This window comes from Salvia splendens, chromosome 1 (genome assembly GCF_004379255.2).
Source record: "Salvia splendens isolate huo1 chromosome 1, SspV2, whole genome shotgun sequence".
NCBI classification, from domain to species: domain Eukaryota; kingdom Viridiplantae; phylum Streptophyta; class Magnoliopsida; order Lamiales; family Lamiaceae; genus Salvia; species Salvia splendens.
In genome coordinates, this window is record NC_056032.1 from 547260 (window position 1) to 571672 (window position 24413).

At 35.7% G+C, this 24413-nt stretch overlaps 4 protein-coding genes and 1 long non-coding RNA gene across 9 annotated transcripts; 2 read left to right on the forward strand and 3 right to left on the reverse strand.

Moving 5' to 3' along the window:
* The first annotated feature begins 245 nt into the window (after positions 1 to 245).
* LOC121792992 lies at positions 246 to 3141 on the forward strand. 2 transcript variants are annotated; one of them, XM_042191163.1, is made up of 9 exons: positions 246 to 551; positions 629 to 811; positions 893 to 1234; positions 1306 to 1736; positions 1809 to 1908; positions 2009 to 2074; positions 2171 to 2260; positions 2422 to 2562; positions 2647 to 3141. In XM_042191163.1, the coding sequence occupies exons 1-9, from the start codon at positions 261 to 263 to the stop codon at positions 2962 to 2964; spliced, it is 1962 nt and encodes a 653-aa protein (XP_042047097.1). In that variant the 5' UTR covers positions 246 to 260; the 3' UTR covers positions 2965 to 3141. The 2 variants fall into 2 exon arrangements, with proteins under 2 accessions (XP_042047097.1, XP_042047105.1); XM_042191171.1 differs by having other exon boundaries at positions 2422 to 2538.
* Positions 3142 to 3252: 111 nt separating this feature from the next.
* On the reverse strand, positions 3253 to 4793 carry LOC121793003 (alpha carbonic anhydrase 7-like). Its single transcript, XM_042191183.1, has 7 exons — positions 4644 to 4793; positions 4288 to 4505; positions 4116 to 4222; positions 3925 to 4027; positions 3687 to 3854; positions 3540 to 3593; positions 3253 to 3446 (listed from the first exon to the last, which is right to left on the reverse strand). Exons 1-7 carry the CDS (start codon positions 4735 to 4737, stop codon positions 3363 to 3365), a joined length of 828 nt encoding a protein of 275 aa, XP_042047117.1. The 5' UTR covers positions 4738 to 4793; the 3' UTR covers positions 3253 to 3362.
* Positions 4794 to 8833: 4040 nt separating this feature from the next.
* LOC121804450 lies at positions 8834 to 9460 on the forward strand. Its single transcript, XR_006051148.1, has 2 exons — positions 8834 to 9017; positions 9100 to 9460. It is a non-coding gene; the product is annotated as an uncharacterized LOC121804450 (long non-coding RNA).
* A 1065-nt stretch (positions 9461 to 10525) lies between these two features.
* Positions 10526 to 14730, reverse strand: LOC121806203 (BEL1-like homeodomain protein 8). Of its 4 annotated transcripts, none has more exons than XM_042206165.1 (5): positions 14575 to 14730; positions 12995 to 13914; positions 11618 to 11967; positions 11482 to 11542; positions 10526 to 11165 (listed from the first exon to the last, which is right to left on the reverse strand). In XM_042206165.1, the coding sequence occupies exons 2-5, from the start codon at positions 13874 to 13876 to the stop codon at positions 10752 to 10754; spliced, it is 1707 nt and encodes a 568-aa protein (XP_042062099.1). In that variant the 5' UTR covers positions 13877 to 13914; positions 14575 to 14730; the 3' UTR covers positions 10526 to 10751. The 4 variants fall into 4 exon arrangements, with proteins under 4 accessions (XP_042062099.1, XP_042062122.1, XP_042062114.1 ...); XM_042206188.1 differs by lacking the exon at positions 14575 to 14730 and adding an exon at positions 14399 to 14417; XM_042206180.1 differs by lacking the exon at positions 14575 to 14730 and adding an exon at positions 14041 to 14288.
* Positions 14731 to 22046: 7316 nt separating this feature from the next.
* On the reverse strand, positions 22047 to 24255 carry LOC121793012 (lysM domain receptor-like kinase 3). The gene has a single exon (XM_042191194.1). It carries the CDS (start codon positions 23816 to 23818, stop codon positions 22487 to 22489), a length of 1332 nt encoding a protein of 443 aa, XP_042047128.1. The 5' UTR covers positions 23819 to 24255; the 3' UTR covers positions 22047 to 22486.
* Positions 24256 to 24413: the final 158 nt, after the last annotated feature.

Genomic DNA, 24413 nt, shown 5'->3' on the forward strand with positions numbered 1-24413 from the left:
TTCAAAGAAAAATCCTTTTCCCGTCCAATATTTAATATAGCAAATACGAATAACACCCATTAACTAAAATCTAAATACAAATTTCTTTTTTCAATAATCGAAATCCAAACCCATTAAATTCTATGCATGAATGTCAACATACTCATTATAATCACCCACCATTTTATTTTCCTTGAAAAATCACAATTTCCATCCACCATTACATATACACACAAACAGTATCACAGAATTCCCAAAAAGATTTTGTTTAAAAAAGGAAAATGAGTAGAACAAGTGCAAGCTACGGCAAAAAGGCCCACGAGCAAGTGAAAGAGAAGAAATTAGTTGAGGCAGAGATGGAATTTGAAAGCTCCTTTTCATCTCATTCCTCTGTTTGCCTCTTACATCCTCACACTTCACCACCAACTGCTTCAACTTACACCAACAACACCCGCTTCTTCAAACACAAGCCTAAAACTTCTTCTTCTTCTTCCTCCAGCACATGGGAGCGTTTCAAGAGCCTCTGCATCGCGTCTCTTCCTCTCATGGACTCTTCCTCGCTTCTCGAATCTGTAAGCCCTCTTTCCCATTCCCTCCACGCGTGACTTATCTATTTTTCTCGTTATGACATCATTGAGTTTTGTGTTAGAAAAAGAACAAGTACATCACCAACGCCGCTCTGCCTACACAAAAAAGAGACGAGCTCGAAAGAGAGGTGTCCGTACTCAACAAAATGCTGGCACACGAGCAGAAAGTGCACGAGTATCTGGAACGAATCCATGATCGCAAGGACGGATCCGCTCTCACCATTCCCAATTTCCTCCCGCCAAAAGTAGGTGTCTCTAACCATCCCATATCAACTAATATCATGGAGTACTAATTAATTAAACTATATCATTCCTTCAAAAACTAGACGAAGGAGACACTGGCTGAGCTAGCAATGGTGGAGAACGAGATCACCCGTCTCGAGAGCCAGATCAAGCACCTCCAGCATCTAGTGAAACGGGAGAAGGAAGACAACATCGATAAAAAGTACAAGGAATGGGGCCGCGCAGGGCCCCCTAAGCCCCTCCACGACCATCCAAACAAACGGACTAACGACCACAAGCCCGCCTTTGACACGAAGGCGCTCCATTTCATCAACAAGGCCATCAACGGAGACTTCCACAACTCCAAGGCACCACCGAATCCCAGGAGAGCCGCTCTGCTTAAGCACCCTTCTCCCCTCAGGGAGCCACGGAATCCTACTCCAAGGGTAATATATTTTGTTTCATTATAGCGAAACCAGACAAAATATAAAGCCTTACCATTGATTTTTACCTGCAGAGAGATCGCGTTTATGATGTTCCACCGGATTATCTAACCAGAGTGTCATCAACTCCGTTGCACACGGAGGAGGAAAGCATCCATCGCTTGACGCCTAACAAGCTATCCGAGAGAATAATGAAGTGTCTCGTCTTCATCTACATGAGACTGCTCCGGACTTCTAGAGTGATGGAGCTCGAGAAGTCTGGCTCCATTGCCCGTTCCACAAATTTCTCCCTCAGCTTCAGGGCAGAGGCCAACTCTAACTCGAAGACTGGCCTAACGCTGCACAAGGACTCGAGGCAGCAAGATCCTTATGGAATCTTGGATTCGGAGGCGTCTGTGCCGAGGGATATTGGTCCGTACAAGAACTTGGTCAGATTCACATCCAGCTCCATGGACTTAAAATGCATCCAGAATTCAAGCTCAGTCCCTTTGTTTCAGAAATTGAAGTAAGAGTTGCAAATTCTTTAATTATGTTTAATTTTGTCGATTGATTATACTAGTTTTGTTGTGAAAATTAGAGTGATGATGGATGGGCTACAGAAGGTGGATTTGAGGTTCATGAGTCATCAACAGAAGCTGGCGTTTTGGATCAACATGTACAATGCTTGTATTATGCATGTAAACATTTTATATATATTTATTTATTTATTTATTAGTATTTCATGCCTAAAAATATATGATTATGAAGAATTGATTTATAGTGATATATTGGAATCAGGGATATCTGCAGTATGGTGTTCCATCTGTTCTTAATCATGACAGCCTGCTAAACCTGATCAACAAGGTAAAACTAATTTGATGAGCACGTTTTTCTCATTCACCTTACTACCTCGTACAAAACAAATTAACTAAGTTGTCTTCCTTGTGTTGATGAGTGTAGGCGACTCTCAACGTAGCTGGAAACACAATAAACGCTCCAGCAATCGAACGTTTCATTTTGAGAAAGCCACAAGAAGCACTCGTCAAAGAGGTAATGCTCTATTACATTTTTTATATGTATACATGAGATAATTGAAAAAAATTGAAACTTCATGATTTAATATTTCAATTTCAGATTTGACGGACTAGACACATATTATTATATGAAGTACATATATGTAGTCCTATAACCTAACCTTGGTGTGAACACAGATTCTTGGCAAGGAGAATGAGAGCAAAGAGATGATCGTCGGCGACCTCTACGGGCTCGAAACACCGGATCCCAACATCATCTTCGCCTTGTGCTGTGGCACGCGCTCCTCTCCCGCCGTAACTAACCATCCCCAAACACTAGTATGATTTGAGAAGTCGCATCAACGACTATATATATGAAGCAATATCTTTGTATAATTGTATCGACGTTGTATTTTTTTTCAGGTAAAGATATACACGGCGGAGGGCGTGACGGCGGAGCTGGAGCGGTCGAAACAGGAATATCTGCAGGCGGCGATAATGGTGAGCGGCGGCGCGAAGAAGATCGCTCTTCCCGATCTTCTGCTGACGAACATGAGCGACTTCGCGGCCGACAAGGAGTCGTTGATGGAGTGGGTGTGCCAGCAGCTGCCGACGTCGGGAGCTTTGAGGAAATCAATCGTCGATTGCTTCAGAAGCTTCCATGGCGGGAAGGGGGCCGCGGCGGCCGTTGTGGAGAAGATAGCTTATGAATTCGAGTTTCAGTATTTGTTGGTTGTATGAAAGGATAACTATGTCTTGTGTTGTACGTACATATTTTGCTTTTTATTTTTTTCCTTGCAAATATGTGTAGAATTAAGGCGCTATTTATTCCATAATATTGTCGATATATTGTGGAATTTCATTTTTTTTTGTTTGTTTGAGAATATAATGGTGAATAAGAGGTGATGCATTTGGTGATTTGGTGTTTGGTTTGTTATGTGTGAAATTTAACTAGAGATTAAAAAAAAAATTCATTATAGTTTCATATAAACATAAAAAAATTAAATTGACATACTTAAGAAAAACATATGCTAATAAAAATTAATCATGTTTATTGGAACATGAATAAAAAATGAATACATGGTAAATAACTGGGCACACCATATTCTAATTGCGAAAATAAAGTAAATTTGATTTAATCAATTCTTAGGATCATTTGGCCTGTAGATCTCAACAGAACGCCCATTTGTACGTTGGATTGGCCTTGCATTAACTTCCAAATTCTGTAAAAGTTAGGGTAATTAAGTTGGTCAAAATGAAAGAAAAACTAAATACTACTAGTGGTAATTAAATTGTTACATTGTGTGAAAACTTACATCGTGCACTGCCTCCCGGATCAAATTAACTTGTTCTTTTGTCACAGTCCTCACCTAATCAATTGATTAATGAAACATAAGCCACTGACTAGAAAAATTCAAAATAATTTGGCATATATAATCATTAAATTTGAAAGCTAAGCATACCTTTCTTACAATTGACCATATGATATTTGGAGTGCAAGGTGGGATGGTAAGTGAACCGATGTATCTATAGTATTTTCTGCTCCCAAATTTTATCAAGTATGGATCTATTACACCAATAGTTTTTTCGATATCTGTTAATTCACTCAATGCTTGAAACCTTGGTTTCAACTGAAATTTGAAAGGAAAAATTAGTAAGAATATTAGTAGTTATTATTAAACGAATGTGTGATGTATTTACCATTGATATGAAAGTGTCGCGGCGTCCGATTTTGTACATGATTCCGATCACAGCCATACGGCCGGTGTCGCTCTCGTGAACCAAGTGAACTTCCATGTCGAACCTATATTTAATTTTATTCTATAGTCATTATTATGTTGAAAACATTATTAGAGCGTGAATAAAGTAAAAACGAGAATAAAATGAATTACTTTCTTCCATCGAGAGTGTGTTCTGAGGGAGAGTGCCAATGGCATTGCCTAAGGTAAAATTTGGTTCCATTTATCTTGATATGCCCAGCATCATTTATCCATCTCAACTGCAATTAATACATCCTAAAAATAAATTTGATGAAAGAATTTAATTAGTTTGAAATAAACATACCATCATATCATGGCCTCTATTGATGAGAGTAGCATTAGCAGGTTTGTAACTTCTTTTTAATTTACCCAAATGAGAAACTATTTTAACCCTCTTATTCCGCAAATCAATAGGAGACTGCATTTGCCCGGAATTACAATCCTTCCATTCGGAATGGATCTCTCCCCAACGCGACGGCCCGACCTCACTGCTTTCGTCGTAACTGAACTCTCTTTCGTCGTCTGCATCAATCACCGAACAAATTAGTTTATACATACGACATTAACAAGCGTCGTAGACAAGGTAAAATATATATGATAAGAACACATATTTAACGTCGATTTATTGCTAAATTAATATATTAAGATTGTTAAACTTACCAACTTCTTGAGCTCTGGCCAAAGTTGCAATGGAGGCTGCAAGAACAAGAAACATGAAGGAGAATTCACAAACTCTCTTTTTTGAAAAAATCATGTTGCCTGCTTTTACTTTGTTAATTAATCTGGGCTTGGAACAAGTTGTTGGATAAATAAAAAATGGTGTTTGTGATAAGTTGTAATGGAGTGGGAGCCAGGTTTATATAGAGCAAATATTAATAAAATATGAACTTTTAAATTATTTAATGAATGTGAACGCCTCATAGAATTGTTGAATTCGATCGGACTGTTATTTAAGAAGCTTCATTATATCACATCTGAATTTGGATTGTTGTTTTGGACGTTGACAGAAAAATCCACCTCACATAATCTTCCAACTAATATAGGTGCAGAAATTCTTATATTCATAAAATAATTTGTTGAAATTAAACTCATTTTGGGGAGGGTTGTATTGTTATGAATTTTTTAATCTCTCTTTTTTATAACTTGGGGAGAAATAAAATTTATTGGGAGTATTATTTTATATCAGTCGGATCGATTTTATTTAAGATATTAGTATTTGTTTTATTAATATTCGGTTCTAAAAATTGGTGAAGGACTGAAGGTTGGTGAGATTCAAAGATAAAAATGCGATTTGTATTTGGATTTTAACCTGCTGCACTTTATTTACACTATTTAATAGTATAACTTTGGGGGTATTTTTTTAGTGGTGATTTAAATTATTCATGAATTTAATCATTTTTTAATTTTTTATCAAATAAATTGTATTTTGATATTTTATACTCCTATGGATTGGATTGTCAATTTAGGCTTGTATTCAACCATAGTAAATGCCTTATAAGAAAAACCTATTTTTACCGCGTGATCAAATTAACGCAACTCCTCAGCCATGTTTTTTTATTAGCGATTTTTCAAATTAAATAAGATGATTTCAGAAACATGACAGTTTCTAGAAATAAAACTAAGGTGTATACAATTCAAGAATTGAGATATCTTCTTTTCTTGTTTTCGGTCGTGGCCATGCTTATTTCTTTATACTATGTAAAGAAAGAAAGTCACTTGAACGATTTGATTTGATTTGATTCTATTTTGAGAAATATTACAGTCTTTTTCATTTTTTTATTTGATTCTGCAACTCTTTTCATTTTATGTGTATATATATAGGCAGACAGACACCCAATTTGAATTATTAGCTCATCAGGTGGCGGCAACAATAGACATTAGTATTAGTATCTATTGAAAAGGAGACACATTATAGTCAATTGAAATAGTTTTAAATAATCTTGAAATTCAAAGATTGCATCCTGCCTTTACGAATAAAATTGACCCATTCACTTTTTACTTGTAAAACCTACTTTTTGTCTGACCAAATTTCATCGTATTCTCACATAGGAGAATATATGAGTACTATAATTAATTGCTCTCTAAGAAGGATTGGTAAAAGGTTGACAACAATTTTAGGATGAGAGTGGAAACAAATTTTACTCCACAAGGTTGACAATAATTTTAGGGTGAGAATGGAAATTAATTTTAATTAATTTTTTCCGCCTTTGGATTTAAGGATGAGAATGGATCGAATTTTATAAGGTTAATTAAGGTTGACAATAATTTTAGGATAAGACTGTAAACAACTATTAATTAATTCTTTCCGCTTTGGATTTAAGGATAAGAATGGAGACAACTTTTAATTAATTCTTTCTGCTTTGGATTATAAGGTTGACCACAATTTTAGGATGAAAGGAAACATATTTTAGTTAATTCATTCCGATCCGCCTTTGGATTTAAGAACAAGAAAACACATTTAGACTTAATCGATTATATAGATGTTACTTATGCTGAAATCGAATATAGTATTGTTGATACAAAATAGTCTTCTTATAACGTTAATTGGTACTCTCTCCGTCCCACTGAAGATAACTCACTTTCCTTTTTCGTCCGACTCAACCAAGATGACCTCTTTCTTATTTAGGAAATATTTAAAATATTCAATTATATTTTTCATTTCTTACTTTATTCATCTCTCCTACTTTTAAACACCCAACAATTTTTTCTCTCTTTTACTTTTTACATCTCTCATACTTTTAAACACCCAACAACTTTTCTCTCCCTTTTTAAACACTTTAAATTGGCACGCATAAAATCCCGTGTTGTCCCAAGAAGGGGTCATCTTCCTTATGATGGAGGGAGTATAAGTCCACTATGATTATCTTTCTGCTTTTTGTTTTAGAAAATATTACTCCCCATCTGTTCCATAAAGTAAAAAATTTTGATAACAACACAAGCTTATATGCGTACAGTATAAATGAAATTTTTTTTTGAAATAGTATTAGTACATAATGAGATCCATAGTAATATAATAAGTATATATGGTAAAAATGTTTCTAAAAACAGTACTCTACGTTAATTGGATGACATATTAAAACGATAACTAGTTTTTGGGGGATGAAAGTGATATTCGCTATTTCAATATATGTTATTATAATAGTTGTAACTTATATGACCATAACAAATTATAACTTGAAAATGCGTAGTACATCCTAAAAATATTCCAACATTAAAAGTTAAAAGAAATAGTAATAACTTGGAAAACAAATAAAGTGAGGAAAGTAAAACCCAAATATTTCGCATTCCAACACCATTCATTTCTACTAAACCCATAAACAAAATCATCGAATAAAATGGGCCAACGTTTAGCTTTGTGTTGGATCGATAATCAACTTCACTTGCACGAATATTATCCTAATAAAATTAGCATATACGAGCATGAATGCATGATAGTATTAACGGATTTACCAATCTAAAAAATTAAACTGATTGATATTTGATGCTTACTAAACAGGCTTACCGCAATAAATATTAGAGAGCAATTAGTAAGCAACAAGTTGCAATAAACGACACAAATAATCTCTTCTGTTCTTATTGGTTCCACTGTCAAAAGTGCTGTGAAAATTATGCATGCGACGACGATTTACCATAATTAAGTATATGGTTTATCTGTGTACTTCCTTTATACTATTAAAAAATAAAACGTTTTTCTTTTTGGATTTATCCCATTATAAATGAAACGTTTCTTAAAATAGAAATAACATTCTCTACTTTCCCTTCTCTCTTAGTTTACTCTCTCTTTTTTAACTCACAAAACAATGCTACATAATATCTCGTGCAGAAAAACAAACGTTTCATATTTATTGAGACGGAGGAAGTACTAAATATGTCGTAGTATTTCATTAATTTATTATTGATACACTAATTAAACTCCAAAGCTCACTATATCGATAAGATAAGGATAGTGATAAATGTATAAAATTGTATGTACATAATCGAACTTTTTTTTAATAAATGTTTTTTTTACGTATATTGTCAGTGTGCATGCGTAATTAATTAATTACATATACTTTAATATGCTACGTACACGACCGGATATTGTATTTTTAACTAATTAATACAGTATTAATTTAATAAAATTCATATCATATTAAGGGCCAGGTCATGTAATTAAGTAGTGGGTGGAAAAGATTGATTGGTGCACAATAAATTAATTAATAATGCCAATTTTATCATAACGCATAGAGCAATTATGGTAAATTAGCAAGTTGGAATAAATTAAATAATTGAAATGGTATATCGATTGACATTTGTGGAGAACTTTATTTCCCGCTAGGGATTTTACTGTCAGTAATGCCCCCAAAATTAATCATTGTTATTCTCGAAGGCAAAAGAGCAACTTGTCACATTGAAAAAGAAATATTACTATGAACTTTTGTCAAATTCTGATACGTCTCACAACGTTAAAAATCAGCCAAAAATCATAAAATTTGGATTTGTAATCAATTATCCAATGGTGAAAAATTATGATCGTGTACGTTTAATTATTGTTGTGCATAATTTTCAACTAAACAGTGCCATTTTCTTTATAGATAAACAACATTATTTAATTCATCAATAATGACGTCAACATATAATTTTTCGGCTATCATATCATATGAAATTTCACAAAAGAAATTCAGTATGGAATAACTGACAACGAATACAAACTTATTGGTTTTTGTGCCTGGGTTCCAAAGTTGCCGAACATACCAGAATTTTACCAAATTTCATGATTTTTCCGACAATTTGCCTTAGTTCCATTTTGAGTAATGGGTATAAGTGTAAATTGATGTATATTGAGATATTATCAATGTTGTGATGAAAATCTATGGGCAGCCCACTAGATGTTGCCTCATTTGGTGGAGACCCCATGAACAAATATGGTCACAATATTTCCTTTCCCAACTATATATACATGTCACAAACACACATATTTCTATCCATGCATAATCACCAACATCCATTTTCAACAAACTAGGCTCATATATCAAATCAACTTGCATTGCTCAGGTAAGTCCAAATATATTGCCTAGATATTGTTGTGACAAGAAATTTAAATAATAATTGTTAGTGAAACTTTGCATTGTTGTAGATGGGTAAGATGATGAGGATGATTTTATTGGTAATTGTGTTGGTGGCGATGATGAGTGGCTGCCACAAGGTGGAAGGTGGCAGGGTGGCGGTGGCGGAGCAGCGGAAGCTGGCGGCGGCGGAGGATGAAGGAATGGATAGTGGTTTGCAGGATAACCATCATGCTTACTCCATACCAGACTTCAACCGGCAAGGAGGAAGAGCTCCCACCAAATACTGATCACTTATATATAATATTGCTCTTTCTCTCTCATATATATATACATATATAAATGTGTCTGTGTGTGTGTGTTTGTGTGGCAATAAGGTGCTCAAGAGATCCATCCATCTGTTGTATAAAATGTAACGAAGGTTTGGTGTGATGAGGAACCATATATATATATATATATATATATATATATATATATATATATATATATATATAGGGTTTTGATCTATGCAAAACTGGATTTAAATACAGAAACGCAGAACAATATCATAATTAGGGCACTTTTAGGTCATAATTAGGTAATTTGTAGGTCATGCTAACAGAGCATGACCTAAAACGATCTTAGTATGACATTAAATCCAAATATTATAATATGACCTAAAATTGCTTAATTATGACCTTCCGTGTTTTTGGTTAATTATTGACCATTAGATCATCTAATCCTAGGGCTGAGATTTGGTCTGCATTTCTGGATTTAAACACATACTTATTTTGATCATCTCCCTATATATATATATATATATATGTGATAGACTAATAGGTAGTTAAGAATTTGAATCATTGTAAAATAAAGGACAAAATGGGGAAAACAAGAATTTTAATGATATATGAAATATAATATTGGTGGGTTTTGCAAATTCGTCATTACAATCCTTCAAATTAGTACTCCTAGTATTGATTTGCTGTTTTTGTCTGCATGTTCATTTGAATTACGATGTATATTAAAGCCCAAATACATAAGTAAAATCTTCAAAGCAAAATACACTGATATATGATCCATGGCCCCATAAAATAAGGCCTGGCCCAACTAAGTTTATTTTGTACAAGCAAAGCAGCATGTTCCAAAAATATCTATAGATCAAGCTGATGTATTACTAGTACTATTATTTTTCGAAAATAGTTTCAATTTTAAATGGTCAAAAAAATATGAAATTTAGTAAAATTTTAGTATATCATAATCATTTTCTAAAGTGGCGGGATAAATTAAAATTTGACCAAATTTCATATATTTTGCCCAATTGCCCAGAAGTACCCCACAAGAGATAATCACGCACAACGATTTTAATACAAATATTATAATTAATGAATTTACACTATTGGCAATCTCGACATTAGTACAATATTAATTTGCGGTATGTTTAACGACATACTACTATAAATTCACCGTTCAATCTCAAATAGTAGTATAAAAAAAGATTACGGAAACGACAAAAAACAATTTTCGTAAAATAGAAAACGATGGTAATACAAAAATAGATATCACAAATCTCACAACGTATTGAAATGTTACTTAATCTTACATTTCTGTAGAATTATGAGATGGAGTATTTGCTTTTGCAACTTCCCATTTTCCTAAACCAAACCTTCTTTCCCAATCTTAATTTGTCGTTTGAAATAGTAATTTATTTCTACCTTAATTTTCTCCAAAGTCTACATCAAAATAATCAGCCAACAAAGTCTCCAATAATCTGACCTCCGTAATGCCTCTCGGGGCTTTGCCGGAGACCCAAAGTCAGCGACACCGACCCGACGCCATTCCGGTGGGACGGCACGAACCCCATCAATGACCCATCACCGGTGACCGGGACATGGTACTCTATTCTTGAACGCTTTTCTTGACTCCACATGCTCGCCTTCGACCTATCCCCCGAGCATTCGACCTGCTTGTCCGGAATGGCACACATTCTCAGCTGGTTCGAACATTGGCTACTTTCCCGGGCTTCATCGCTACCTTCAAACACAGTTTTGCCATTACCACTTTTCCCAGCATTATCAGAAGCTTTGGTTTCGAGCATGTGTATCTCTTCGACCATCGGCTTCCATAAACGAACACGCGCATTTATAAACCAGTTCGATACCTGAATTGAGGATTGTATGTTACTTATAAAATAGCATTCTATTACACCCTCCCTCCCTTAAAAAATTGTCCCATATTTCTATTTTCGCTTGTCCTAAAAATTTATCTCATTTCACTTTTATAATTTTTTTATTAGTAGACCAGCATTCTATTATCTCATTCCTTCTCACATTTTATTATAAAACTACTTAATAGAAGTATATAAAAGTAAAATATTCAACTCACTTTTTCTCAAAACCCGTACCGAATCAAATGGTGACATATTTTTGAGGACGGGTGGAGTACTAAAGATGCAAAAGAGGAAGAAAAAACAAGACCTGGTTTCGTGTTAGGCCGGTCTGCATGGCCAGCGTATGCTTGTCTGTGTCTGTAGGATAACTTCACATATAAAAAACACTCAAATTAGTGAAAAGTTCGGATATGTTTGATGAATTTATATATATAGGGCCTTACGGATGAAGAAAATGATCGAACAACCAGGCGCGCAAAACAGAGACAGCACGTTCCGGGAGGCCTCGCTGAGGCCTCCAGAAATGCTGGCCTTCAAGACCCTTTCTATCATTGAAAAACTTCAAGACCGAAGCATTGGCAGGCGCAGACGGGGATGAGAATTCATCCCTCAGGGCGTTTTTAATGCTATTGAGCTGATCCGTTATCGCGTTCTTCAACAACCGGAAATGCTTGGCGATCTTCTTTAGGGCTAGCGAAGCGTAAGGAGTTGCGGAACTGAGGCCGGCTACGGATTCAAACGATGAAACCACCATCTGAATCTGCTGTTGGTATTGTTTGTACCTTTTGCAAACCTTGTAACAAATGGAAGGAATGAAAACTATTTGTCACTTGCAATTATTAGGAAAGGGTGAAAAATAAAGTGTGTATCAACCTCAATTAACAAAAATTGTTACACAACCTCTAGCACAATAGGCCAAAGTATGTGCAATTAACATTTGCCAGCTGCTGGCAATTAATCGCCTAAAATTGGACCTAATTAATCAACATACTATTTGAGGGTGGGGGAGAAGACAAGACAACTAAATGTCTCATCATATGAAAAGGTTCTTACATTTGAACATAGACAAGTCACATGCATGTCACAGTCTTAGTAATAAAATTTGTGTCCCACATATTCTTCTGCATGCATATTGGGATATCTTTTGCCTTGTGCGTTGTCATGTTTTTACCTAACTAAGGTCTAATTAATGGCGTTTATTAACTCTAGAGAGAAGCAAGAAAATGGAGATTCAATGTAAGTCATGATGTGAAAATAGAGCTCACATAATAAACTAAAAAACATAAACTAAAAGGATGTAAAAGGACATTAGTGAAACATTTCTTTTTCTTATCATACAAGTGAAATAATTGAACTAACGCCAAAAGTGACATAGACACATCATCATAAGACGCAAAACATGTAAGAACACAAATTTGGAAAATTTTCAAATTTAGTACTTCTGCAAAGTGGTTCACAACAGGCTAAGTTTGTAGAAAATATTCCCACTTTCTTGACGCCAGCTAGTGATTTTGTTTTTATTAATTACTTATGTTTTAGGCATCCATATTACTATCTCTTTATTTAGTCCTAACCAACCATAAGTCATTTTCACTTTCTAGATTGATGATTTTCTTAGCAATAAGCATAATCACTTGCATCTTTGAGACGTAATTAAAGTCTTGATTATATACCTAACAACAATCAACAATTATTATTGGCAATCAAAATTCTTAAGTGATCACAAGCACAAGCAATTGTAATAGTAACAAAACTATCCACCTAACAAGTAACAACCAAATTAAAATGAAAAATTAATAGTATGTGCTATGGATACCAACCTCATCCTGCATAATCAAGAGCTTCGCCTTCCTCTGAAGATTCTCCGGCCGATGAGACTCCGACGAGCTGCTCGTTCCCTTGGCCTCACGAGAATCATTATTAGTAGCACCTTCACCCGAAACCCTAGCCTCGTCAAAAATGTCATCGGAAACATCAAAATTTTCGACGTCTTTAGGCCCGGAAATGCAGCAGAACTCCTCCAACATCTGCTGAGCCGGTCTTAGGAACCTCGAGTTTCGGAGAATTGTTGCGTATCCCGTGAATGGCCCCAACGGACCGGAGTTCCGATGAGTCCCCAAAACTCTACTACCGGTCCACAAATTTTGACTCGGAGATACCAACTCCGGCCTCCAATTTCTCGAATCCTGAACATTATTCCGAATATCACGAACTTTGAGTGGCGAAACGGAGGAGAGCGACAACGAGAGCGCTTGAGTGATTGAGTGCTCTCTCAAATTGACCTCGCCGCTCCATTGACCGCAGCCGTCGCTCATCGAGCCGGATTGATTCTTCATCCGCATTTGTTCGGGGAGAAGTGGAAGCTCGCTCGAGGCGAATTCGAGGCCTTGCAGCGCATTCTGGTAAAGCGAGGAAGCGCCGCCATCCAATGCTGAAATAGGGTTTGAATTGTAAATTGAGGCGAAGTAATGCGCATCACCGGCATCGGAAGAAGGGGTGAACGAAGCCGGGAAGGGCCGCTTCTCGGGTTCCATGGCGCAGAAGTTGATCATCTGATCGGAGGAGAGCTCGGAAGGATCGTAGCAAATGCTCCCGTTTCGGGAGTTTGATTGGAAATTGTCGACATAAAAATCTTGGTGAATTCTGAGCTTGTCTCGGCGGCTTTGGTGTGCGATGTGGAGTTCAGGGCTGTAGCTGTTCATATCCACCAACGATTCTTCGGAATAAAATTATTTCATTGCTGCGGATGAATCATGAAAAAGAAGAAGAAGAAGAAGAAGTTTAGTGTTTAGAGAGAGAGAGGAAAAGTAATCTAAGACAAATGAAATGTGGACAAAAGAAAACTGAGAGAAATCTGATCTAATACAGTAAATAGACTTGGAAATCACTGTTGAATCATGTGGCTCAAACTTGAAGTTAAGACAGAAAAACCAGCCAAATTCAGCCGACCAAAACAGCAATGAATTGAAAGATGAGGTCCAAATCAATGGATTATTACTATTAAATACTACTGTATTACTACTACTAAAAAAAGGGCTAAACGTAAAACCACCAAACCCTAGATTTGAAGATTTGAATTTTCAGACTGTTTTCTCAATAAAAGATGTAAACAGCTGTGGCAGTGGACTATGTACTAAACCCCAACCCCAGATTAATGAAAAATCATGGAGACAATCTGGTTTACTTGCTTAAAAAAACAAGAGAAACAAAAACAGGTAGATTACTGAATCTGCATGTAAAATTAAATCTTCATCAAATTTGGCAGCAACATTGATAATTAAAAGATAGGAGTATTTGGAAAGACGAGATAGATTTCGAAGATGGAAGATGGATGAGCTAAAAAAAGGTTTTGCAAAACGAGATACATATATAGAATTGATATGTATATTTATATTGGTACCTGCTTCAATTCATCCAAATCGAAAAGGTGAGCTCGTGGATTTTCCGATGGATTTTCCGGCAAAGATTCCAAGTTAGAGTTGTTTGTGGGGTATGAGATGTTTAGAGAGAGCTGAGCTAGCTGTGTACGAGTTGAAGTGAAGGACAATGATTGCTGCTCGGTTTAATGTTTGTCTTTTCAACACATTACACTAGCAGCCATTACAATTATACTGTATACACTTTCAAACTTACAAATTATTTTTAAAATTACTACTAATTGACAGTAAATATATGAAAGACAGCATACTTAAATATGGCCAACTTTATGATTTTATAGGTAGTAACCTATTATATGCATGGATCTTTCTCGTCAATAATACTTGCTTAAATATGGAGTAACATTGAATTTTAGATTGAATTGTTGAGTAGTACTCCTCCTATATTGGAATAAATACAAATAATAATTGACTATTTTATTAATAAGAGGAAAGGTATAATATGGTGGGAAGCAAATGGGAATTTAAGGTGGCGTCGCCGTTAATAGATAAAATACTGTTAACTGTTTGAATTGGGCAGATATGTATCAAATTTAACATGGACGGATCTTGAAGGAAATCAGGATAAATAAGTTGAGCTTCAAACGGGGCCTACTCAAATTTCGTAATTGTCGATTTGAAAGGGGGCAGGCCAGGGAGACTTGTAGGATCGCCCTCTAATGAAATTATTAACTACGGAAATGCCATCTTTAACTTTGCTTACATTTGTGAGGGTATTAATTACTTTTTTATAATACTAGTACTATCAATTGCACTGTTGTATAAGACTATATCCTGTATAAATTTATTTACTACTATTACATATTATTACTCATATAGATACAATTAATTCTTTTATCTCGTCATTTGTCTATCTATATTAAAATTTATGTCCTCTCAAAAAAAATTATTTTTAGAAAAAATATAAAATAGAGCAGTAAAGATACATAGTTTATACTATCAAATAGTACTATCATTATATTTTACTTCTAATTTGGCATATGCTATGAAAGGTTTCATATGACCACTTCTCCTATGATGAATTCCTACAAAAATTCTTAAAATTTAAATTAAGTAAATTTTTTTGCTAATGTAGGAGTATTCAAATTTGTGAAAATATAATATTCCTATATTGGTAATAATATATACAGTACATAAGAAAGCCTTCATATCAATTTGAAAATGATTCTGAAAATCTTTCACGTGCAATATTCAAAGTTGTAGCGCAGAATACTCCAATATTGGCAAGATAAGAATTGATGCATAATAACGCAATGGTAATAGGTAGATTTAAGAATCATTCTCATATTGGTAAAATTATTTTCTTGTGAATGCTATTATAGTATCAATGTGAAAATGATTTTTAAAATCTACCATTAATTTTAAAATTTGTTAGCTAATACTCTCATATAGAGATGTCAATCGGGCCGGCCCACCGGGTTGCGGGTCAATCGAGTGCGGGCTAACCGGGTTGTGAATTTTCGGGTTATAAAAGTTCAACCCTAACCCTAAAAGCTCGGATTTCGGGCTAGCCCAGCGGGTTAATCGGGTTGCTACCGATAAAATTAACATGCGATCAATCCAATAAATAATGATGAAAATTTGTTATATTTATAAAATATAAAATATTTAATTATGATAAATTTGAGATATATACTTAAACTCAAACACAAACATGATCAAATACTAATATTTGCGATTTGTGCAAAATAAAACATAAATTTAAATATTTTAAAACATGTTTAAAACATATTTTAGAAATTTAAATATTTTTTAATGAATTAGAAGTTTCTAATTTATTTATTTTTTATTATATTAATAAAAAGTTAATGTATAATTTGTATATTCAATATAAAATTGAATGTATAATTTGCATATTTAATAAATCTTCACACCAGATACAACTTTGATGTATTAATTATATATTAAAATAATAAATCTTCTCACAAGATACAACTCTGATGTATTAATTATATTTGAATTTCCTTTCTATGGTTTTTAAAATTTGAATTAAATATACACTAATGATATTTATGGTTCCAAAAAAATAAAAAATTATACACAAATCATAAATATATGATCACAATATTATGCATTTTACATGTACTATATATGCATTCATATATTTTAATTAAATGCATAAATAAACCTATTTTTTCAAATAAACTAGTTTTTGGTTGTACAAAATTTGGTCACATAGATTTATTAATTTAAGACTACTCAAATAAAAATGCCCCAACAGATACTACTATTGCAAAATTAAAGCATCAAAAATACACTCATAAACTTGTCAAAAAAACGTTATAAGTATTTCGGTTTCCATCTCTATATAAGTTTGGGTTTCAATTCTTTTTAAACAAAATTGATACATGAACCATATAATTTAATAGATCTTGATACAATGTCCTTCTTCTATTTTTGGTAAATGGAGCTTCCACTAATTATTACAAATCACATTCTATTATAAAACTAATATATAAATATGGAATTCATATTTCACTAACTTTTTCCACTCACTTTTCTTCATACTATTTCTTAAAGCTCACGCTAAGTCAAATGTGAACAACATTTCATGGACGGAGAGAGTACAACATTGTATATTACTACTAAGATTTTGCCAGCTTGAAATTCAATACATAAAATCATAAACTTGCGACAAAAAGATCAGTAGGCTCACTCAATGATCCAAATTCCAATATAAAGAAACTTAAATGGAATTATATTTCTTCGCGTGTGATTAAATATTAACTAATTTATAGTAATAACTAATAATTAATTTCAATCTTATATGTTAAAAATATCAACACAAAGACATAAATTTATCAATCTTCTTGTAATGATAAACTTATGTCTTTGTGTTGATATTTAAATTTACATATTGTATTGATATAATCATATCTTTGTGTTGATAAATTTAATATATAGAATTGAAAGTTATTAATTATTACTATAAATTAGTATTACCCTAACGCGAAAATATTTACTTTAAGATACTCCGTTTCAACGATTTAACTCTAAATTAGAAGACTTTGTATTTGGGTTTGAATGAACTATTCTAGCAGTCTATATATAAGATAATATATAGTACTCCTAGTACTTTGTAACCATATTATTTAAACTCATAGTATCTCTTAAAATTTTGAATGAACTATCTATATATATATATATATATATAGGGGAGCGTATTAACCAAATAACTAGAGAACAAATCACAACCACAAGATCAAGAAAATCAAGGGCTAGTATTAATACATGTAATTTTCTAATTTAAAGAGGAATTAGTTCCCCCAATCACAAATTTACTCCACAATAACAAGGCAGGGGTATAATGGTCATTGCATAGCCAAAATTAGGTTACGTCGGCAAATTGAATTCATTTGAAAAGAACCGCGATCATTCTTCTCCTCTTCTCCTCTTCTCTGTTCAGGAAGCTTCAAATCCGTCGTTCAGAGCCTCACGGGAAAGGATTCTACTATCCCCCCGCCGCCTAGCCGCCTCCGCCTCCGCTCCGCCAGCAGGCGGAGTTTCGGTTTCGTACAATTCGGCGCCAGTTTTGACTCGTGGAATGTCGTTTAGGGATTTCGAGAGAATGATGAACGAGTTGAACTGACAACAATTTATTGTGCAGAGGCAGAGCTATCTGTATCTCTATCTCTATCTCTATCTTTGTTAATATATTTTGAACCTTTTCTTAGTAGGCTACTGGAGAGGATGGATGATTTTTATTATTGTAAAACATGTATTATGATTATACCACTAGTGTATATTTCTTCATTCTTTTCAACCATTTTGTTGTTACCTTAAATCCAACAGAAATAGTATATTGTATATCGTTTTTCAATGTTCATGCAGTATCAGCTGATGATGATGATTAAAAAAGCATGTTTTGTTAACAACAGTAAAGTAAAATCATGCTAAGAGTGATATGTTTTCTAAACGAGTGAAGTAAAATCATGCTAAAAGTGATGTGTTTTGTAAACAAGAGTGAAGTAAAATCATGCTAAGAGTGATGTGTTTTGTAAACAAGAGTGAAGTAAAATCATGCTAAGAGTGATGTGTTTTGTAAACAAGAGTGAAGTAAAATCAGAATAAGAGTGATGTGTTTTGTAAACAAGAATGAAATAATATCAGAATAAGAGTGATGTGTTTTGTAAACAAGAGTGAAGTAAAATCAGAATAAGAGTGATGTGTTTTGTAAACAAGAGTGAAGTAAAATCAGAATAAGAGTGATGTGTTTTGTAAACAAGAGTGAAGTAAAAGAGTGATGTGTTTTGTAAACAAGAGTGAAGTAAAATCAGAATAAGAGTGATGTGTTTTGTAAACAAGAGTGACGTAAAATCAGAATAAGAGTGATGTGTTTTGTAATCAAGAGTGAAATAAAATCAGAATAAGAGTGGTGTATTTTGTAAACAAGAGTGAAGTAAAATCATAATAAGAGTGATGTGTTTTGTAAACAACAGTGAAGTAAAATCAGAATAAGAGTGATGTGTTTTGTTAACAAGAGTGAAGTAAAATCATGCTAAGAGTGATGTGTTTTGTAAACAACAGTGAAGTAAAATCATAATAAGAGTGATGTGTTTTGTACACAAGAGTGAAGTAATAAGCGTTTTTCTTCCCTACCCTTCCCTATCTTTCTCCCAACTAAAAAAGAAACCAAAAAAGCTATGAGCACTTTTGTGTTGAATTGTAAGTGAGGTGAAAAAGAATGGAGATAGAAGTGGTGAAGTGCGAGTGTTGCGGGCTGAAAGAAGAGTGCACAGAAGAGTACATCAACAAGGTGAAGGCCAAATTCGAGGGGAAGTGGTTGTGCGGATTATGCTCGGAAGCGGTGAGAGATGAAGTGAAGAAGCAATCCGAAACAATCACACTGTTTTACACACTCCCCTATCCACCACCCATTCTTCATTTTCTCCTCCGGACCCATAATCGCTCGCTCCTATTTATTGTTCATCATAATTGATTTTCCTGTTTACATTTGTTGTATTAATCTCTATTCTTCATTCCAGAATTGATCTGTTAGACAGTTTTACGTCATGATTTTTCACAGAAGCATGATCTTTACCCAAACATATAAACGAAAGTTGGTACTGTACTTTGTAAATTATTCTCAAGGAATTGCTTAGCTAATGATAGGTTTCAAAAGGATTCAATGGAAGAAGACAAGGACAGGTTAGTTGAAACAGACTGACTCGAAAGGGGCCTGCTACTGGACCGCGCCCCGGATTTCGGTCAGTTCAACAACGACGATGACGAAGAGCTGCCGCCCCTCTACATAGCGTCGTTTTCCGAAGCCGAAGAGAATTTCATGAAATACCAGACGGCGAGGTGGCTTCTCTACTAGCTGCTGCTAATACTCGCGTAGGGCATTGGCTTGTTCATGCTCATTTATCTGCCTCTGCGCTGAAGAAGGCGCAGAGCATGACGAGGAAGTCGAACTTGTCGAGCTTCCAGATGTGAGCGGCGGCGGGGAGATCGATGAGGCCGATGACGGCGGTGATGATGATGGCCCCGAGCACGAGGTTAGGGGTGTAGTGGAAGAGCGGCATGAGGAAGAGGAGCGTGACCATCACCGTCACGGCCATAACGACGTTGGAGAGGGCGGTGCAGCCTGCGTTGTGGTTGACGGCGGATCTGGAGAAGGCGCCAGTGGTGACGTAGCTGGAGGTGGATGATATGTTCATGATCCTATTTTATATTTTCATATTGTTATTTCCAAAAATACCCTTAGCCTATTTTGTATTATTAAAATAAATAATATTTGTTCCATTAAGATGTGGCTGAGATTTGTTCTCTAGTTATACACTTAAGATTAGTTATATCTTGATCACTACTCTATATATATATATATATATATATATATATATATATATATATATATATATATTCTAAATTAGAAAATTTTGCATATGGTTCGAATGAACTTAAACTCTTATGTACTACTAGTACTTTGTAACCATATTTTTGTTCTTCTCCTTACAAAAATAATAAGTGGGATAGTATATAGAGTAATGGCCAAAATTGGTCCTGAACATATGGTCATTTTACGTTTTTTGTCCTAAACATTATCTTTTGGATTTTTTGGTCCTGAACATATGAAAATTTGATCATTTTGGTCCTGGACCAACTGTTCCGTTAAAAACTAACGGTCAACGTAAAATGACCATATGTTCAAAACCAATTTTGGCCTTTACTCTTATATCCTAACTGATTAGTTGAAGTAATGTATGTATTTTGGCATGAATGTGGAGTGGAATCATGACGTAAAAGCTTTATTTGACATCAATAGATTTAGTAATGTTTGAATTTCTTGGTAATAAGGTATGTATTTTGAATGTGGAGTGAAGTAATGTATGGATTTTTTAACGTAATAGTTAGTCCAGGACCAAAATGATCAAATTTTCATATGTTCAGGACCAAAAAATCCAAAAGATAATGTTTAGGACCAAAAACATAAAATGACCATATGTTCAGGACCAATTTTGGCCTTTACTCTAGTATATATTCACATGATTCATATAGACCATTCATGTGATTGATTATTGACAGCTTATAAAGAAAGATTTCAACATAAAGTTGGGTCCATTTGAAAGGGAATGTATGAACAAACAAGGCTTCTACAAAGACTAGACTAAGTGGGCCGAATACTTAAATTCATGTTCAGAAATTTTAATGTAGAAGGCTCACTGATTTAGTCCAGATATATTATTCTTTTGGGCCTACAGAAACATAGCTAGGAGCAGTTAATTTTAGGATGAGTTTGGCAATTTCCACTTTAACTCGACTCGAGTTTTAACTATGTTAGTGTATTTGTAGGAAGATTGGCAAAGGTTGGATGGAGAGTAAGTTTTCCAGCTTCTGAAAGTTTGAATTTGAAGACATTGTATGTGTTTCCTTCTTGATTCATTTAAAAAGTCTAAACCACAAGGTTTTGACTTTTGCAGTCTCTTTTGAGGCTTTGACCACATTTAATAGTCACTACATACAATAAACACTTAAATACTCCCACACCCTCCCAAATTGGGCTGCTTTCACATTTCACATTACCCTCCAACACCAATATTTATCAATATTCTTGGATAGCAGGAGGAATATTGCTTTCCGATGTTGCGTTGCTTCTTTATTTCAAAACGTTACTCTCTAAAATCACATAAATATTGGAAGCTTAGAAAACTTGGATTCGTTAATTTTATGGGTCTCCAATAACGCAATTAATAAAAATATCTAGCTCTATTAATTTTTAGAGTGGATGTGCGCATTCTTGTGTAGTTGGAAACTACCTAATTAAAGTTCACAATTCCACACTTTATATTATTAGACTATGCTCATGCTGCACAGCTGTAACCCTGTAACAAATGTGCATATGTATATCACAAATTAACCATTCCTTTTTTTTGATGCCCGACGCAGACGGTGGTTCTCCATTACAATTATGTCGGTGTGACAAATGGAATAGATGAAAATGTAATTCAGGACTTCAGGTGCATCTCCTTTTTTATTTTAGAATTTATACACATTCCAATCATATACACATAACTTATAGAAAAAGGTAAGCAAACAACCGGAAAATTATATTCACGAATCATATTTCAAGAATAATATGGTAAGACTTATAATAATACACTAGTATGCAAGAATAAAATCTCAACTATGAATAACCTATCTAAGAAAATCTATTTGATACCTCTATCCCACTTTTTTAAAGTCCCACTTACGTACCTCCAATAATTAATAAGTGTATTTCATAATGAAAGTTTACATTGAATTCTTCTTGTTCTTAAACCGATCGATATATTGAAATTAATTTTAATTTTAATATTAATATTAATAATATGAATTGAAATATGTATAAGTGGGAAATTAAAGTTATGGGTGAAAATTAGTTGGAGGAAAAAAAAGCTACCTAGGCGCGAAGGAGACGGAAATTTCGGTAGGAACCCGAACCCGGTCGGACCAAACCCGAGACTCCAAATAAAGCTTTGAAATCTTACCCGACACCCATTTCATTTCGGGCCGGTTTTCCGGATCGTCCTGCACGCATTGTAACGCGACACGTGTTAGTTTCTCCGCTACTTGGATCGGAAACGAGTCCTTGAGCCTCTTATCCATCCACCTCCTCAACCACCCCTCCACCGCCTCCTCGCCGCCGCCCTCCACCACCGCCTTCGCCGTCTCGATCACCGAATTCAGCCGGTGGCTCCCGCTGCTCCGGTCGAACACGTACTTGAGCGGCTCCTGCCCCGTCATCAGCTCCAGAATCACGACTCCGAAGGCGTACACGTCGGACTTCTGCGTCGCCACCCCCGTCGCCTTGAATTCCGGCGACATGTACCCCCTCACCCCCTCGAACTGCCTCTCTCCCGCGGCGGCGGCCTGGCGCCCCTCCTCCCCCACCTCGCCGCAGAGCTCCGCCGCGCCGAAGTGGCAGATCTTCGCGTTGAACGACGGCTCCGTCACGATAATGCCGCTGCTCTTGACGTGCTTGTGCACCATGTCGACGCTCAATCCGGCGGTGTTGTGGATGTAATCGAGTCCGTACGCCACGTCCGTGGCGATCTGGATCCGCGACATCCACGTCGACAGAACTGTAAAATTGGGATCGAATTTGTTGCGGAGGCACTGCCCTAGGTCCGATCCCTGCACGTATTCGTAGACGAGGTAAATGTGCTCTCCGGAAATTGAAATTCCGACGAGTTTCACGATGCTGGTGAAATGTCCTTTGCTGATCACCGACAATTTCTGCATCGCGGCGGCGCTTGTCGTCGATTTGCGGAGCTTCCGCTGGAAGACGACGACGTCCTTGCCGCTGAGGACGCAGCGCCACGACTGCGACGAGGAGGAGGTCGAGGAGTGCCTCTTCGCGAGGAAATTGTTGGTGGCTGCGCGGATTTCGGAGAAATCGTATACCTGAGTTTTTTCCGGCAGGTTGTCGCGGAGGCTGGAGAGAGAGGTGCGGCTGGATAGGGAGGCGGTGGCGACTGAGCTATCGAGGAGGTAGGAGGCGGAGGAGGAGGAGCTAGCACCGGCGGCAGTGGCGGAAGAAGACGATGAGTAGCCGCCGCGGAATGGATTGGAGAGATTTGTTTGCGGCGCTCTCGACGACGACGATAAAGAAGAAGAAGAAGGATTTTCCGCCTCCGATCTGGATGTACCTCTTCTCGGCGTTTTGGAGCCTAATTTTGGGCTTCGGGCCGGGTCTGAAGCTCTAATCGCCATTTTCGATCTGCACATAACAGAATTCGATCACGAAAATTCTGCGATTCTACTGAAATTGATGCAGAAATCGGTGATTGATGGAATCATAGGACTTCTGATATTGGACTATTTGAAAAATTCAACCGCAATTGATTCAAACGAGAGATTCTTTTTGGAAACATTTCAATTGACCCTGGTTAGTCGATCAGAAGAATTTAGAAAAGGGGAAAATGGGAAATTGGGATGTTTGGATTATTAATAGGGAGTTTGGATTATAATAATATAGAATTGAGTTATTTAGCAGCCCAGTGATGAAGACAGGAGTTGAAGAAGACAATAAATTTTGCCCTTTGTTTTAACTCTGTACTTGTACTTTGACTAACCATTGTTGAGTTGAGGCTGAGGCTGAGGCTGAGGCTGAGGCTGAGGCTGAGGCTGAGGATGTGTAAAGTGAAGTCAAATTTTACACCCAACTGTAAAGCTTTTGACTAGTAAAATAGCTTCACAAACCAATTGTTTCAGAAAGCTTTTGACTTGTAAAGCAGCTACCGACACCAATTGTTTGACATTAATCATTTTGAAGAGGCTCAGCTAGATTGTTGTATAAGAGCATCTCCGGTGGTCGGCGAGC

What these genes read in the sequence shown, in the direction of transcription:
- LOC121792992 (XM_042191163.1), top strand. Translation starts at nt 261, where the DNA reads ATGAGTAGAACAAGTGCAAGCTACGGCAAAAAGGCCCACGAGCAAGTG. An exon ending in CCTTTGTTTCAGAAATTGAA is followed by an intron (nt 1,737 to 1,808) that starts GTAAGAGTTGCA and finishes TGTGAAAATTAG; the next exon opens with AGTGATGATGGATGGGCTAC. An exon ending in CTAACCATCCCCAAACACTA is followed by an intron (nt 2,563 to 2,646) that starts GTATGATTTGAG and finishes ATTTTTTTTCAG; the next exon opens with GTAAAGATATACACGGCGGA.
- LOC121793003 (XM_042191183.1), bottom strand. Translation starts at nt 4,737, where the DNA reads ATGATTTTTTCAAAAAAGAGAGTTTGTGAATTCTCCTTCATGTTTCTT. An exon ending in CACACTCTCGATGGAAGAAA is followed by an intron (nt 4,028 to 4,115) that starts GTAATTCATTTT and finishes AATTAAATATAG; the next exon opens with GTTCGACATGGAAGTTCACT. An exon ending in TCCGGGAGGCAGTGCACGAT is followed by an intron (nt 3,447 to 3,539) that starts GTAAGTTTTCAC and finishes TAACTTTTACAG; the next exon opens with AATTTGGAAGTTAATGCAAG.
- LOC121806203 (XM_042206165.1), bottom strand. Translation starts at nt 13,876, where the DNA reads ATGAACAGCTACAGCCCTGAACTCCACATCGCACACCAAAGCCGCCGA. An exon ending in TCTTGATTATGCAGGATGAG is followed by an intron (nt 11,968 to 12,994) that starts GTTGGTATCCAT and finishes ATTTGTTACAAG; the next exon opens with GTTTGCAAAAGGTACAAACA. An exon ending in TTCGATCATTTTCTTCATCC is followed by an intron (nt 11,543 to 11,617) that starts GTAAGGCCCTAT and finishes TTATATGTGAAG; the next exon opens with TTATCCTACAGACACAGACA.
- LOC121793012 (XM_042191194.1), bottom strand. Translation starts at nt 23,818, where the DNA reads ATGTGCAGATCGAAAATGGCGATTAGAGCTTCAGACCCGGCCCGAAGC.